General features: G+C 42.5%; 1 protein-coding gene across 10 annotated transcripts in view; it reads right to left on the reverse strand.

Moving 5' to 3' along the window:
- GRAMD2B (GRAM domain containing 2B) overlaps positions 1-15,851 on the reverse strand; it is a 119,633-nt gene that overhangs the window by 20,548 nt on the left and 83,234 nt on the right. For all 10 annotated transcript variants that reach the window (XM_070793233.1, XM_070793232.1, XM_070793231.1 and 7 more), the window contains exons 2-5: positions 9,019-9,138; positions 5,977-6,088; positions 3,433-3,499; positions 2,409-2,512 (exon numbers count right to left, since the gene is read on the reverse strand). In XM_070793233.1, the coding sequence (XP_070649334.1) occupies positions 2,409-2,512; positions 3,433-3,499; positions 5,977-6,088; positions 9,019-9,138 (403 nt within the window). The remainder of the gene's footprint in view (positions 1-2,408; positions 2,513-3,432; positions 3,500-5,976; positions 6,089-9,018; positions 9,139-15,851) is intronic.

The following is a 15,851-nucleotide window of genomic DNA, read 5'->3' on the forward strand; positions in this document are numbered from 1 at the left end:
TGTGTTCATACTGAGGTTTACAAGATGGAGTTGTTCTACTGCCCAAGATGGGAAGATTATGAAGAAAGAGGGGCTGATCTAAATTAGACACTAGAGGAAAGAAAGCTATTTCACCAAAGAACTCTACCCACAAAACTTTTGAAGTTGGGGAAATAATTCAGAAGCGATACACTGGGATTACTTTGGAAAAAAGAACTTAGTATCTTCCAAGAAAGATGATGATATAACAATGAGTCTAATTTCGATTCTCAGCAGCAACACGAATACACAGTGACAAGAGCTATAAATTTGGATTTTTGCAGAATCTGAGGCATGGAACACCCTTAAGATGGAATTTTCAATCAATTGCTTCATAAGTATAAAATGACAACTAGATAACACTGGAGAAATAAAGCATGAATCATTTCTCTGTTTGAGCTTAGATGGAATGTGATACATGCCTTTAATTTTACTAGCATCTGAAAATACACACAGGCTGAAAAGGTCTTGATTAAATTAAGGTTACACTTTATTATTAACATTTCTCCAGGGTAGGGTGCTCAGAAAATTCCCCTTCCTGGTGCAGATTGCTTGGCTCCTTTTAGTTCATGCTAGATTGCGTTTGGCCAAGGTCTGTTGGCAGGGAGCAAATTCTGCCGGAGGACTGAAGCCCAAGTTTCCATGACACCATCCTCAGTGGAGAAGGAATGTGCAAGTCACTATTGTGGTTCTTATCTTCCCACCCCTCTTAGATTAGATACAGCACAGGCAAAAGCAATCCCATGTGTCCTTGTCTTGAAAAATCCAGGTCAATCCTTTTTTTTTGGTCAGTTCTTTCTTAGCTAGAGGAGGGATTTTGAAACCATTACTAGAATAATATTAGCTTGAAACCACTTACTGGCTTTGTGAATTCCTCATCCCTTAACAAAGGCTAATTCTTTATTCTCTAATGTTTTCAATCCCTGCTGCTTTGGTCAGAGGTGTTGGCTTTTGCTATTTCTGAGAATTATCTTTATCCCACAGAACCGGAAGTCAGTCTCCTTATCCACTCTATGCACAAGAGCTTATAATCCAGAAATCTAGAAACATGGTGTAATATTACTCAAATCGCTTTCCATTATACTGATTCAAATAATACTGTGAATCTAAACTACGTTTATCTCAACACAACTCTATACAATAAAAATTACATGTTTGATGCTACTCTGCTGACTCAACACCAACATAAAGAATTTCCACTATATTTGTTAAGTGGCCTTTATTTATAAGACTGCCAGTAGCTTTAGGAAGAGTATTTAAATAAAACATATCTACCAGTCAAAACAAGAGGAGTTTTTAATCAGCTACTTCATGAATATAGAAGTTGCTTATTCATAATCATGAATCAGAATGATTAAAAACTCACCACGGTCACGCAAACCCCAGGTGTTTCTTTGCCTCCTTGTTCTGCTGGCCTGGCTGAACTGTGTGATGTGACGTCATAGCTCAAAGGGAAAGAATGTCAGTGGGAAGGAATAAGCTTTTTCCTTTCTTACATCAAACTCCCAAGGGCCTTGTTTTAAAAGGCGGTGCCCTGGGAAAACTACCAACTCCTTCAGGCTCTTCTCCTTAATGGCTCAGGTATCATGGGACTCTGCTCCCCCAAATCTGTATTTAGTGAGAAGGAAAAGATGTCAGTCCGCGTCTACTGGAGATTGTATGTGATTCCCAGACCAGGACCAAAAAGCTCCAAAGCCTGCTCATTTTGTATTAGTGACAAAGGGAGCTCTAATAAGTAGCTTATTTATAGGCCTGTTTACCTAGATTTCTCCTGGTAACTGTGTGAATATGGTGTAAAATTTTTTTTTTTAAAGAACTGTTTTGGGTTTAATGTATGTCTTTGAAACAAATTCTCCATATGAAGAACTTTGAGTGTGCTGGTGACATCTTGGTAAAAAGGATTTAAGGCAGGATTTTAGGAGGGATATATGTAAGCAAGGAAAAGAATGAAAAGAGTGTAAGTTAGGGAAAAAGAGAAGTTTGTGTCATCTAGAGGCATTTAGGGGGCTTCCCAGGTGGCTCTAGTAGTAAAGAACCCGCCTGTCAATGCAGAAGACGGAAGAGACACTGGTTCTATCCCTGGGTTGGGAATATCCTTTTGAGAAGGGCATGGCAACCTACTCCATTATTCTTGCCTGGAGAATCCCATGGACAGAAGAGCCTGGCAGGCTATAGTCCATGGGGTCACAAGGAGTCAGACATGACTGAAGAGACTTAGCACTCATGCAGAGGCATTTAGAACCTGTAGTATTTGGGACTACAGTAAAGGAAACTTGGTATAAAGGTATCATAATGACACAAATATTTATAAACATTGCTACATTTAACAATTAATATTAACAATATGTAAGAAAATGCAGGGTTAGTTTTCTTTTTCAAAAAATACTAACCTTAGTGTCTTTTCCAAAGACCTTGGAATGAAAACAAATCCAGTTTTCTGATACAAAGAGCTTCCCTTGGTATAATATTTCTTTCTGTAGAGCACATGTAAAACCTGGGAAGATATACACAGGTATAACATCATTTACAATTTCCATTTAAGATGAAAATTGTATATATCTGTTGATGACTCAGGGATGGGCAGATAACACACTCATGCTCAAAAGATCTCTCCCCTGCTTTTCCGTCATCTTTAGTGGAATGAAGCTAGGAGATGAGAGTTTGTTTTTTAATTCCAAGTCTTACAAACTTCAGTATAAACATCACAACAGAAAGGCAAGTCTGTCATTGAAGATGAGGGTTCAGAATGGTGCTTCAAAAATCTCCGTTTGGGGACGTGTGTCACCCTTGTGCTAATGTTGACACTGCTGCCTGCCCCTCCTTCCCTGGGATGGTCATAATGACTCTTTTGAAATAGATGGTCTCATTGTGGGAAGAGCGCATGACCCACACCTTCCTGTGTGGAGACAATGGCAGGAACCCAGCACGCTGCCTTAGCCTTGTGTACTGAGGGAGGCTGGAATGGAACCCTGGGTCCCTCTGCTCCCAGGAGGAGACAAGCAGGTGCTGAATGGCGTGCTGGGCCGGGTGTTTAGGTGTGACCGCTGAGCCCTGAACAGTGCAGGGGTCACCATGTCTGTCGACCTAGGTCTGTGTTGCTTTCTTCCAGTCTGGTCTTGCTTGGTCTTGTTATCCTAAAACTCAGCACAGTCTAATCACAATGCATGTTAGCACGAATATGGAAGGCGAGGACATTCTGGAAACCTCTGGGATAACTCTGTATCACATGGAGGGAGTCAGTTCCCCATTCTCCTCTCTTATCTCTCAAGGTGCTGGGTGAGAGCTGAGTGAGGTCAGCATTACTGTCACATCATGACTTTCAGAAACCTATTCCCCTTGGTGATTCAGTCCCCAGGCTCTTTCACCCCCAACACCAATTAGCATCTTTTCAAAGTCAACCAGGTCAGAACTTACTTTGTCTCAAAGGTTCCTCCGTGGGGACATCTAGAAACAGTTTGTGGAAGTGCATGTTTGCTTTGTCCTACAAGGAAGACAAAACACAGACAGAAGTCACTGTTCTCAGCATTCTTGTCAAACATAAACAAATTTTAACTTCAATCGAAATTATATAACAAGTCTCCCCACTCTTAAATAAAGAATCTTTAGGAATTCCTTCTCCCTGATCTTATAGTCTCCAACACAGTCCTTCAGGGAAAAACAGTGGAGGTCACAAAGGTTTCATTTTCCAACAAGATTAGTGACCTGCTGACTCGACATGTATCTATAATCATGAAGTAGCTGGTGGGCAGCTTTCTGCAGAAGTGGCTGGACAAGGGTATCCCTAATAAGAAATGAGGTACAACTGTCAGAATCTCACCAGGTAGTGTGAATCCCAGGGCACTCAAGATCCCAGTGAGTACTCTCAGAAGAGGGTAGTGGTTAAAAGCTCTGTATCAGATAACCCTGAGTTTAAGTCTTGGCTGCACCTCTTCTGTGGTATGTGATCCTGGCCTAGTAACTTAACCTCTCTGGGCCTCAGTTTTCTGTATCTGCGTCAGAAGGATGTCCTAGGGCTTAAATGGGGTGATATATCTCCAGGACCTGCTCTGGGTGTGTCCCTATCACTATTACTGTGGTGAAGGTATTTCCTTAACCAGTGTTGGGGGAGATGACAAATAGGATTTCACATGAAAGATTTAGCTCTCCAGGGCAGTGAAAGGCCCAAGAGTCTGAAATGCTACAAATCACTTCATCTTCAAGGCACCTGTTTCCAGTTATGATAACAATGTACAGACAGCACTTTACAGCCTGTAAAGTGAAAGTGAAGTCACTCAGTCGTGTCCGACTCGTAGCGACCCCATGGACTGCATCCTACCAGGTTCCTCCGCCCATGGGATTTTCCAGGCAAGAGTACTGGAGTCGGGTGCCATTGCCTTCTCCTTTACAGCCTGTAAAGGGCATTCACAAAACACCACTCCCAGCTCCACAATAACCTGGGAACTGATGTTCGTACTGCACCGTCCACTCCCAGCTCCACAATAACCTGGGAACTGATGTTCGTACTGCACCGTCCAGGGACCTGTGCCTCAGGGACACTTGGGGACTTAACTGGCTCCACACATCTACTGAGAGGTAGAGCTGGGCCCTCTGTCCACAGGATCACTCTTCTTCAAAAGCATCCAGCAGGCAGAATCTTATGAGCAGAAAAGAGATGCCACAAATTGGCCCTTGATGATTTACTATCTAAACTAGAAGTGGTCTCAATGGCATAAATGGTCCTAGTATGGCCACAAAGGTCATTCATACGACAGACAGTCCCCTCGAGACAACTAATTCATGGATGAACACTTCACATAAAGTAGGTTCGCTCATGCTGCTTCTTGGAGTACGTCTGGCATCCAGAAAGTTCCCTCTGATTAAAGCTAGACGTTGTTCTAAAACTTATGGTTACCAGTGGGGAAAGTGGGGGTGGGAGGGAGGCATAAATGGGGAGATTAGGATTGACATATACACACTATTCTAAAGAAACAGATAACTAATAAGAATCTACTGGATAGCATAGGAAACTCCAATATTCTGTAATGGCCTATCTGGGAATAGCATCTAAAAAAGTGGATATATGTATAACTGATTCACATTGCGGTTCAGCAGAAATGAACACAACACTGTAAATCAACTATACTCCAGTAAAAATTTAAAAAGCTAGGTGTTCTCTCAGAGCTTTGCTGAGATTTTCTTTTTAATGGCTACAGTGAGTACTGGCTGCATGCTTGATTTAAAAATATCTGGGCAATGAAATCTTCAAAAATGTGGATAAAAATCAAATTAAAAAAAGGCAGGGACTGATCTAAATTAAACATGACATGATAAACAAATGCAATGCATGGCTCAACTGGATTCTAGAGAGTGGGGGGAAAAAACACCTCTGTAAAAGACATTGACTACTGGGACAACTGTGGAATCTGAAAATGGATTTTACGTTAGTAATATCTTCATAAATTTACTATTTAGTTAAATTTCTCGGGTGAGTCAACAGTTTCTTGTTCTAGTTGTTAGGAGACACATATTCAAGTATTTTAGGAGTAAAGTGTCAAAAAACCCCAGTATGTCATACTCTATGCCACAGATCTGTCTGGGTATATTCTTCTGGAGAAGAATCATCACCCTGCTCCAGGCTTTGCTCCTCTGTGTGTACTTGGGAGGCCTTCTATTCACACAGATGCCTTATCAGGCTGTAACTGCAGTGTGAGGATGTCACAGTTCTCCTGCGCTTGGCTAATTATTAGACAAGCACATGAATCTGGGTTGGCCCCTGCTCTCTGGGTACTTGTCAGAGTACGGGGCCACAGTGCGGGACTCACTACCATTCAGCACATGCTGGAAGGTCAGCTGTGAAATCCCTTGTTCTCTAAATCTGTACCAGCGTTAGTCCTGGCCCTTGCGTTCCTTCCTCCAGCTGGCTTCAAATCAATGCCCCTTTTGCCCTCTGAGACGATACACATCTCGTTCCTAAATTACCTGGCTTGAAGATGAGGACTTTTTCCTTTCAATCTTAGAGTCATTCTTGCTTTCAGTTTTACAGTCGCTTTTCTCATTTGCTACAGGGGTCCCATCGAAACTGGATTTTGACCTGAGGAAAGAAAATCCAGGGAGTCTATAAAATGAAATTTTTTATGCTACCCACTAATTTTATTACTACATCTTAATTATCACGCCAGCTCACAACAAAGCCTTTCATTGGTTTTTCTCTTCTAGATATCAATGATCACTCAGTACTCTAAGGGCATTTACCCAGCAAGTGATGTGGGTGACGGGGTGATTTCAGCAGCTGGTCATCCCAAACTGCAGAAATCATATCTTATGGAAGAAAGAAGTATTGATCGAGCTGTGAAAGTAATTATATCATCTCAAAAGTACGTCAAGCAGTATACAGAGTAGTACTGGAGGCCAATAATGGAAGCTGCAGCTACAGTTCAATCCAGGAATATTTGGTTTCAAAATTCTGTCAATACTTCTCAAGTGTTAATTCAGTGAGGTGCTGCATTAAATGCATCAGAACAGACAAGACAGTCTTTATCCTTAAGGAGCCTGTGCACACATCAAGCATCTCTTTAAAAAGGCAGGATGTGATACAGCATCAAAACAATGCCTATCACAGGCGTTAGGAGGAGATACAGAGACAATAAGTCCAACAGGAGGGAAGAGAAGAGACCAACAGGACAACATGGGTTTAATATACTTGGCCTAACAGGATGAGCAGGAACTGGGTATGAGGAAAAGAGAGACAGATCATCACAGAGTGGGAATAAAGAAGTGAAATCATGATAAAAAAAAGACCATGTTTGGAAGTCCTTCCTTTGTTCTCATAAGGGCAGAGGTCAGAGCTCCCCGACTTCTTTCCAAAATGATTCCAGTCCTGCTTCTCCATTTGGGTAGCATTTGCATCTTCAACCATACAGCAAAACACAGCCATGTCAGTGTGGATTGAGTGCATGACTTTTAGAGGTATATGCATGAACAAGTTTCATGATACAGCTATATAGATTTTTTTCTGTTTCTTGGGGGGAACACGGCACATGAAATTCATGATTCCACAACAGGATTCTTTAGATCAAGGTGCAGTTAAAAACAATGTTTGGTTCAAAGTGAATTTAAGAAGACTCTTAAGCAATTGGGGTGGCATATGGGTGTGACCCAGAAATAGAAATGAAGTTAGAGAGACTTTAGGCTCTGGTTTTCTCAGCTATGAGGCTATGGAGCATGCAATGCCCCAGGCCTCTGCCAGCCCCTACAGTTTGTGTCCAAGATACTATCATTCAATTCAAGGCACAGAGATTTGGATTCAAGTACTGGCCATTGAACCAATTATGGATATAAATGCCTTTAGAATTCTAGGAATTACTTTAAAAAAAAAAAAAAAAAAAAACTATGAGTAAACATTTGTACTCTACTTGAAAATAAAACTTTTTACAAATGTCAAATTACCTATTATTTATATTAGCCACTAATTTGAATTTATCACCTCTATTGATTCAAATTAATAAATGTTAATGGTACTGTCAAGGCAATGATCAGACCTTTCGAAGAACTGTCGCAAATGTGACAGAAGGGCCATTGTGCCCTTGGTTCCAAGTGGCACAGGCAGAAGGGTTTGTCTGCACAGCACTGGCCTGAAGTAAGGGTGGGAGGGATGTTCATTTACACACATGATTTCTTTGTGCCTTTTCAACTTCTCACTTCTTACAAATGACTATGAGCAGGACCTGAAGCCTAGTGCAAATATTTTTATTCAAAAATTCAGAACTTCCAGACAGTGAGAGCAGAGCCTTCAACCAAGTGCAGAGCTCTCTGCACTACACAGATCAGACTTTGGAGAAGTTTCACAAGCCCTGGTGTTTGGTGTAAGACGATGAGTGTATTAGTCTCGTGTAAAGCCTGGGGAAGGTGGAGTTACATGTGTAGTGCATTTCAGAGCACCTGTGGTAGGCAGTCAATGGTGCCGAAAGTCACAAGAAACAACGGGCTTTATGTCTTTGCTGAGTAAGGCAGGATGCTCTGACAGGAAAACAGCTGCAGAAAGAACGGTTGAAAGTGAGATGCGCCACAACAGACTTGCAGAAAAGATGTAGAGAGAATTGGGAGTGGGAGAAAAGAACACGCAGGGGGCACAGTAAAGACTTATGCTTGGTCCTGAGTGAGGAATAGATTAGCAGAGAAGACGTGGGCTGGGGTGGCCAGGAAGGAAGGGAAAAGTAGGAGTTATTGAATCATCAGCAGAGGCCCAAAGTCGTAGAAGGCAGCAGTTCTGACAGTTCTAATAAGGGGAAGAGAGCTATCACTCCACTCGGTGTAGATGAACGGCCGGAGTTACTTGTGATTGATCGTTGGCTTAACCATTCTCCTTTAAGGGCAGAAAAGCAACTTGAAATTCCTACTTCTTTCTTCCATGTGAAAAAAAGCACATAATTGGTGCCCCTGAGAGTGATGGGGAGCAGAAGTCCATGTCTCAAACCTCCTCTCTCCTCACAGTCCCACGATCAAACTGAGCCTGGTTTCCAGCACTGGCCCCCGGAAACAGGCAGTGCACACCCTGCCCAGGGATCCCGGGCAAGGCTTTTTCCCTCCTCTCATTTCTGCAGCTGCCAGGGAAGCGAGACGGCAGCTGTGCACACCCAAAGGCTGAGCACACAGTTCAGCCGGGGTGGCCTCATCAGTAACGCTGCCAGTCTTTCCAGGTGCTTTCTAACTCTGTGCCACCCAGGCTTTATCACGTAGCAAAATCAGTGCTTAAGAAAGGGGCAGAAAGTTTGCAGAAGACTGGGGTGGGAAGGAGAAGAGAGACTGCTAGGAAGAGCTCAGAGAGAAAGCAGGTGCCAGTGCCTGGATGTGAAGGAAAAACACCTCACTTCTCTCTCAGGGGTGTTCCCTGCCTGTAGGAGAGCTTTCGTCTTAGCCACCACCATAAAACTAGAAATACCAGCTCTTTCCAGCAACCCCTCCCTCTGAAAAGCCAAAAAAAAAAAAACAAAAAAAAACAGAGGGAGTCATGTGAGGACTCACCGCAGGGAAATGGTTCTCTTCTGGTCCTGGGACTCGGCCTCGCTGGATGGGGTGGGAGACAGCGCTCCTGGCGACCTGCATACCTTCTTCTTCTCCTCCACACCATTCTCAGCCTCTGAGCTGGGGAAGAGAAAACGCTTCACCTTAGACATCCAGGGTGGGGAGGATGGAAAGACGATGACGTGAGCTCACTTTTCTGAGAGTGGAATGACTTTCAATCCTGCGACAGGCTGAAGTCAACAAGGACAGCTGTGCCCTTCCCATCCCTCCATTCTGGCCCCTCCGCTGGTGCCAGAGGAGGAGGAGCTCTGGGTCATGCTGGCTTCAGACACACCTGCAGGTTTACATGGAGGTAAATGTCCGACTTTGTAGGGACTCGCTGGCTCCCCGGTCTGTCGCCCATGAGCCCTGTACTGCCTGGCTCAGCCCTGCCCAGCACGGAGGTGGCAGATTACCTGGAGGCTGGGAGGGCCTCTTGAACCTGCTCACGTGTGGCCTCCTGCCAGGTGTGAGTTGTCCCCCAGGAGCCCCCACCCGTTTTGTTTGCATTTGTCACTTATCATCTTTTGTTGTAGACCTATAGGACTTGGCTTGGGTGGTTGCTAATTTTACCAAGTGCCTCTCTCAGCAATTACTATCTCTAATCCACACCACCACCTAGGCTAGGTGGGAATTACTACCCCCATTTCACACAGGAAGAACCTGAGGCTCTTACATGGTGAATTACTCACCCCAGTTCATAGAACTGGCCTGTCTGAGTTGTGATTCAAACTCAGGTCTGTCCATCTGAGAGGCCTTTGTGTAGAAGGCCATACTCAAATTTTCTTTCTTTGCATTCATCCATCCCCCCAACCACCTAATCTATCCTCTGAACCCTCTTACTAGTTCTGTGATGTGGAAGCCCCAGGCTGGGGTGAAAATCTCATTGATCTTTATACTGACCTCAGGGTCTAGGACAGTGCTGGTATGTAATCGTGCCTAATGGGCTTTCGGAAAACTAGGTCTGACCTTGGTGAAAGAGGGAGAAGACGGGACAGTAAGTCAGAGGGCCACATGCTGAACCATTAAGGATGGAGGAGGGCCAGTGCGGTGGACACAGGAAAAAAGTTCCCACAACCTAGTCAAGGAAATTGAATAAACCAAAAAAAGAAAAAGAAATCCACTCGAGAGTCCCTCTTGAAGTAGGGAGACAAAGTGTGTGTGGAACTTCAATAATCCACTTTAGCATTCCTTCAAATATTTACCAACCTCTCTGAAGGGTCAGATTCAGGCCCATCCTGGACAGCACCTTTGTGGACTCAGAAAGAGCCATGCCCAGTCAAAGGCACCCAGGAAACGGTGCTGTCTGTCTGATTTAGCCCAGTGGACACATGGCCTGCCAGAGAAACGGTGCCCCTCGCTCTGGGCAGAAAGAGCCCAGTGCCAAGACTTGGAGGAAGCATTTTGCTTACTGTGGTCATTTGCTGGTGTTGATCAATATGGGATTGACAATTACTGATTCTGTAATGTCTATGGCCAATTCAATTTGGGGTTTTTGTTTACTCAAAGATGCTAAGGAAACTCAAGCAAGCTAATTCCTAACACTGGTGAGATGATTCTTGGAGGCACCCCTTAGCCCAGAGGTCGTCTTGTCAGCAGCAGACTCTAACTGCTAGAATCCGAAAAACAGAGACTTGCCTGTGCTTGAGTGAGGAGGGCGTAGGGGAAGAAAGAAACCACTTCCTCAGTGCCTCTCAGTCACCGTAAAGTTACCATCAGTGAAGCTGAACTCTCACTGACAAGGCAGATGAAATAACAGGTCTCACTTAAGTCATGAAAACAAGGAAATCACTTTAAAAAACAAAACAAACAAACCAGAAACAAGAAGATAAGGTTCTTTCAAGGACACTGACTATAAGAATTAACTAAAAAAAAAAAAAAAGCCAAGTCAAGGATCCTTTTCTCTCAACAAACACTTGTTTATGGGTCCCTGCTAGCCCTGCTGGTGAGACGGATAAATGAGTTTCCATTTTAAGGAAGCAGAGAAGCGGGAGAAGATGCTGGGAACAGGGGATCCATCTTCACCAATCTTCTCCAATCTCGAACCCAATTTAAGCATCAGTTATGGGCCCTGAAACCTTCTCAGTAGGGAGTTTCTGAACAATTGCCATAGAGAGACAAGGGTGGCAATGCTTGGGAGATAAGACAGACACACTTATACTAACCAAGCCTGACTTCACCTGCTAGGCAGTAGCATATGTATTACCAGCTACCACATTGAAACCAGTGATGGTTTCAATAATACACTGCCACACACTGTTACACAATCTATAAATTAAAAAACCAGGTTGACAATCCCTATCAACAGTCTGATATTCCTTACTTCCTGGACCTCATTAGTTTGATGATGAGTTGATTCAGACTTCACAATGTTTCAGAATTAGAATTTTTATGTGGAGTCCACTATTATTCCTCCTGGAGAGTCTCTGAGTTTAGAGTAAACTCAACACCTCTCTCCTGTCATTTCTATCTCCCAGGCTCTTTGCCTCTCCTGCTGAGGCTGTGTTGTACTCAGGCACCATCACATCTCAGTGACGATTAGGTTCTGTCTCAGGTGAATGATTATACTGTATCTCAGATAAATGCAAACAAGTGCCTCACTTTGGTTCAGTCCAGGAAGCTGTGTTCCTTCCTAACTACAGTGATAAACCTGTGTTTGTCTCCCTTCAAGTTAAATTAGTCTAAGCTTGGGCATAAAAAAGGTCACTAAATTCCTTTATGGTAGTACCAGTGAGATAGTTTTACATCTACTATCATTTAAAAAACTCCCTGATTATCATTTCTCGAAACCACAGTCTTGCCCAGCAAAGGTTAAGAAGGGACCTGAAGATAGCATATGTTTCACCAGAAAATAAAATCCTGGAAATTGGATGGTCATGATTAAGGTCAGGTGTGTGAAAGCACAATGACACGGAAACCCTGTGCTGAAAAGTAGGCTGCCCCTGGACTTGCCAAGATCTGTAGCCTCAGACTTGCTCCTAGTATGCTGCCTGCTTGGCGACCCCGTGGCCGGTGGGCAAGAGTGGCTAGTACTTGGGAAGCAGAGCGATGGGCTGCAGGGACAGAGGAGGACCCTGGGGACCACTGTTCAGCAGCCATACGGTAACCAGAATCATAGTAACGGGAAGCAGAAAGCAGCATGGGCTACACAAGGTGCAGGAGCTGGTGATGGAAATTGGTACCTCTCCAAGACCTCTGAGCCTCTCCCAAGTGCAAAGCAAACTCAGTCTAGTCTGGGAGCAAACTAGATTTTGTAAGTCAGGAAGAATGGTCTTTCATTTACAATTCTGATGTAAGTATATCTTTATCTGGAAACGTTACATTGTATTTATCTATTGACATATTTATTCCTGAACAGGTACTAGAAGCACAACAATACAATTCAAAGTTACAAATGGAAAAACAAATCTCCCCTGTGCCCACCCCTGTTTCACGGTCACCCTGTTTCTCTGCAGAGGCACCTACTGTTCCCAGCTCCTGTGTATCCTTCCAGGGAATCTGAGTGCCCACGAGTGTGTGTGTGTTTTAAGCATAAGTGATAGCATGCTATTCTATACCCCTGACCCCCTTTTTTTCAACGTACGATATCTTGGTACTCTTTTCCTATTAGTACCCATAGAGCTTCCTCATTCTTTTTAATGACAGCATAGAGTTCCACTGTAATGGCTGACTTATAATTTAACCAGTTCCTTATTTATGGGCATTTAGGTGATTTCAGTCTTATCATAAATACAAACATTACTAAGAATGTCCTCATATGTTATTATGTGTGAATACATCCACAGGATAATTTCCTGGAAATGAAACTGCTGTGTTAAAATGTACACAAATAAAAAAATTTTTATAGTTATTGTCAAATTGCCTTTAGTAAAGGTTTTGTGACTCACACCCATAATATGTATCAGAGTTTACACATTTCTAACAAAGTGTTAAACTTAAAAAAATAATCCAGAGTGCCTAGCAGGTACCTAGCACAGAGAATAACAATCTTACCAATGACTAGTGTTAAAGTTTTTTTTTTTTAAACTGCTAAAATTTTTGATCTCTACAAATGTGAGAGGTAAAAAAAAAAAAAATCCCATTATAGTTTTGATTTACATTTCTCTTCTGATGAGTACGGTTGAGTGTATTTTCATATGTGTTCTTTATTTCCTGTTTTGCAAATTAGCTATTTGTATGTACATTTTGCCAATTTTTCTGATGGGCTGCTGATAGAAACATTTAGGGAAAACAATTCTGGTTATAACTGCATCACCAAATTCTTGGCAATATCCTGGAATTGACCTTTTAAATAAATAAACATTTAGAAAAGTTAAATGGATATTAGAGGTCAGCATAACGTTAAAATAAAACATTAATGACAAGTTAACTTTTCCTTTTTTCTGGATAGGCTTACTGGCAGATTTTAAAAAGAAAAGCCAAAAACATAGTATTCTTTGGTTTCAGCAAAACCTGTGATGAAACCTGACAGGCTTCCAGCTCGGGATGGAGAACAGGAGCACAGGTGTTTGCCTCTCCTTTCTGAGGCCTATTAAAATGAGAAATAATAATCCTGCTTACAATAATGGTGGGAGACCATCCACAGAAGATGATTTCCCCATATATCTGGAAAATGAAAGTGAAGTACAACATGAACTCATGCAGCAAAGCAGAGGAAGTCGTATTTTAGAATTTGGGCATCAGTGGAAGATAAGAGAATAGCAACCTATTTCTCAGAATCCAATAAGGTGTTATAAGAGGAGGATGTAAGAAGTGTGGAAAACATTAAACAAAATTAAAGGTGTGTGTGTAGGTGCTCAAAATCTCTGCCCATCCTCCAACTCACCACCCCCTGCCCGACCTCAACACCGAAATGTCAGTCAGCTACTCAGCCTGTGACAAAAAAAAAAAAAAAAAATTAGAAAGGTTGTCAATTTATTTTTTTAATATAAATTTATTTATTTTAATTGGAGACTAATTACTTTACAATATTGTAGAGGTTTTGCCATACATTGACATGAATCCACCATGGGTATACATGTGTTCCCCATCCTGAACCCCCCTGCCACCTCCCTCCCCATCCCATCCTTCTGGGTTATCCCAGTGTACTAGCCCCGAGCACCCTGTCTCATGCATTGAACCTGGACTGGTGATTCGTTTCACATATGATAATATACATGTTTCAATGCCATTCTTCCAAATCATCCCACCCTCACCGTCAAAAGGTAGTCAATTTAAAAAAACGAATAATTTAGCAGCAGGAAATCAGGGTACCTAGTATGGAGGGTGAAACCCCAGAATAAATCCCTTCTCTTTTTTCCATTTTGAACAAAGTGGTCCCAAGCTAAGTACCAATTCCCTATCCATGTTCTATTGAACTACTCTAATTCCTCATCTGACCCCCCACCGCCCACCAGTCCCTCATTCTTACATATGAAATGACAGCAAAGGATTGCTAGACCCTTGAAGAAAATCTGAAGTCTTAAAGAAAAGACCAGGATAAACCAACAAGAAGGTAAAACCCCTAGAAAACTGACTTCAGAGAACAGAAGAAAATAAACAAGCAAACAAGAAAAAGAGAAACCCAAAACCTTCTAATTAATATCTTCAGAGAGAAGACGGAACTCATAAAACAGACCACAGTATTATGCAAAAGGACTGAGTTCAAATCCTTAATAGCCTACAAAGCACTTCCAGATCTGCCCTCTCTGCCCCTCTGGATTCCTCTAACTCCCTTTTCTCAGTTTATGCTCCCACAAGAAAATCTGTGCACTGGCTGTTCCCTCTGCCTGGAGTGCCGTTGTCCCCATTAAGGGCAACACATAATTTTCTCTCTCCTTTCCCTAAGTCATTACTCAAATATTATGTTCTTAAGAAACACCTGAGGTAACAAGGTAAATTTGGCCTTGGAGTACAGAATGAAGCAGGTCAAAGGCTAATAGTTTTGCCAAGAGAATGCACTGGTCATAGCAAACACCTTCTTCCAACAACACAAGAGAAGACTCTACACATAGACATCACCAGATGGTCAATACTGAAATCAGATTGATTATATTCTTTGCAGCCAAAGACGGAGAAGCTCTATACAGTCAGCAAAAACAGGACCAGGAGCTGACTGTGGTTCAGATCATGAACTCCTTAATGCCAAATTCAGACTTAAATTGAAGAAAGTGGGGAAAACCACTAGACCATTCAGGTATGACCTAAATCAAATTCCTTATGATTATACAGTGGAAGTGAAAAATAGATTTAAGGGACTAGATCTGATAGGGTGCCTGATGAACTATGGACGGAGGTTCGTGACACTGTACAGGGGACAGGGATCAAGACCATCCCCAAGAAAAAGAAATGCAAAAAGGCAAAATGGTTGTCTGAGGAGGCCTTACAAATAGCTGTGAAAAGAAGAGAAGCGAAAAGCAAAGGAGAAAAGGAAAGATATACCCATTTGAATGCAGAGTTCCAAAGAATACCAAGGAGAGATAAGAAAGCCTCCCTCAGCGATCAATGCAAAGAAATAGAGGAAAACAATAGAATGGGAAAGACTAGAGACCACTTCAAGAAAATTAGAGGTACCAAGGGAACATTTCATGCAAAGATGGGCTTGAAAAACAACAGAAATGGTATGGACCTAACAGAAGCAGAAGGTATTAAGAAGAGGTGGCAAGAATACATAGAAGAACTGTACAAAAAAGATCTTCACCACTCAGATAATCATGATGGTGTGATCACTCACCTAGAGCCAGACATCCTGGAATCTGAAGTCAAGTGGGCCTTAGGAAGCATCACTACTAACAAAGCTAGTGGAAGTGATGGAA

The sequence above is a fragment of the Bos indicus genome, chromosome 7 (assembly GCF_029378745.1).
Source record: "Bos indicus isolate NIAB-ARS_2022 breed Sahiwal x Tharparkar chromosome 7, NIAB-ARS_B.indTharparkar_mat_pri_1.0, whole genome shotgun sequence".
Taxonomy (NCBI): domain Eukaryota; kingdom Metazoa; phylum Chordata; class Mammalia; order Artiodactyla; family Bovidae; genus Bos; species Bos indicus.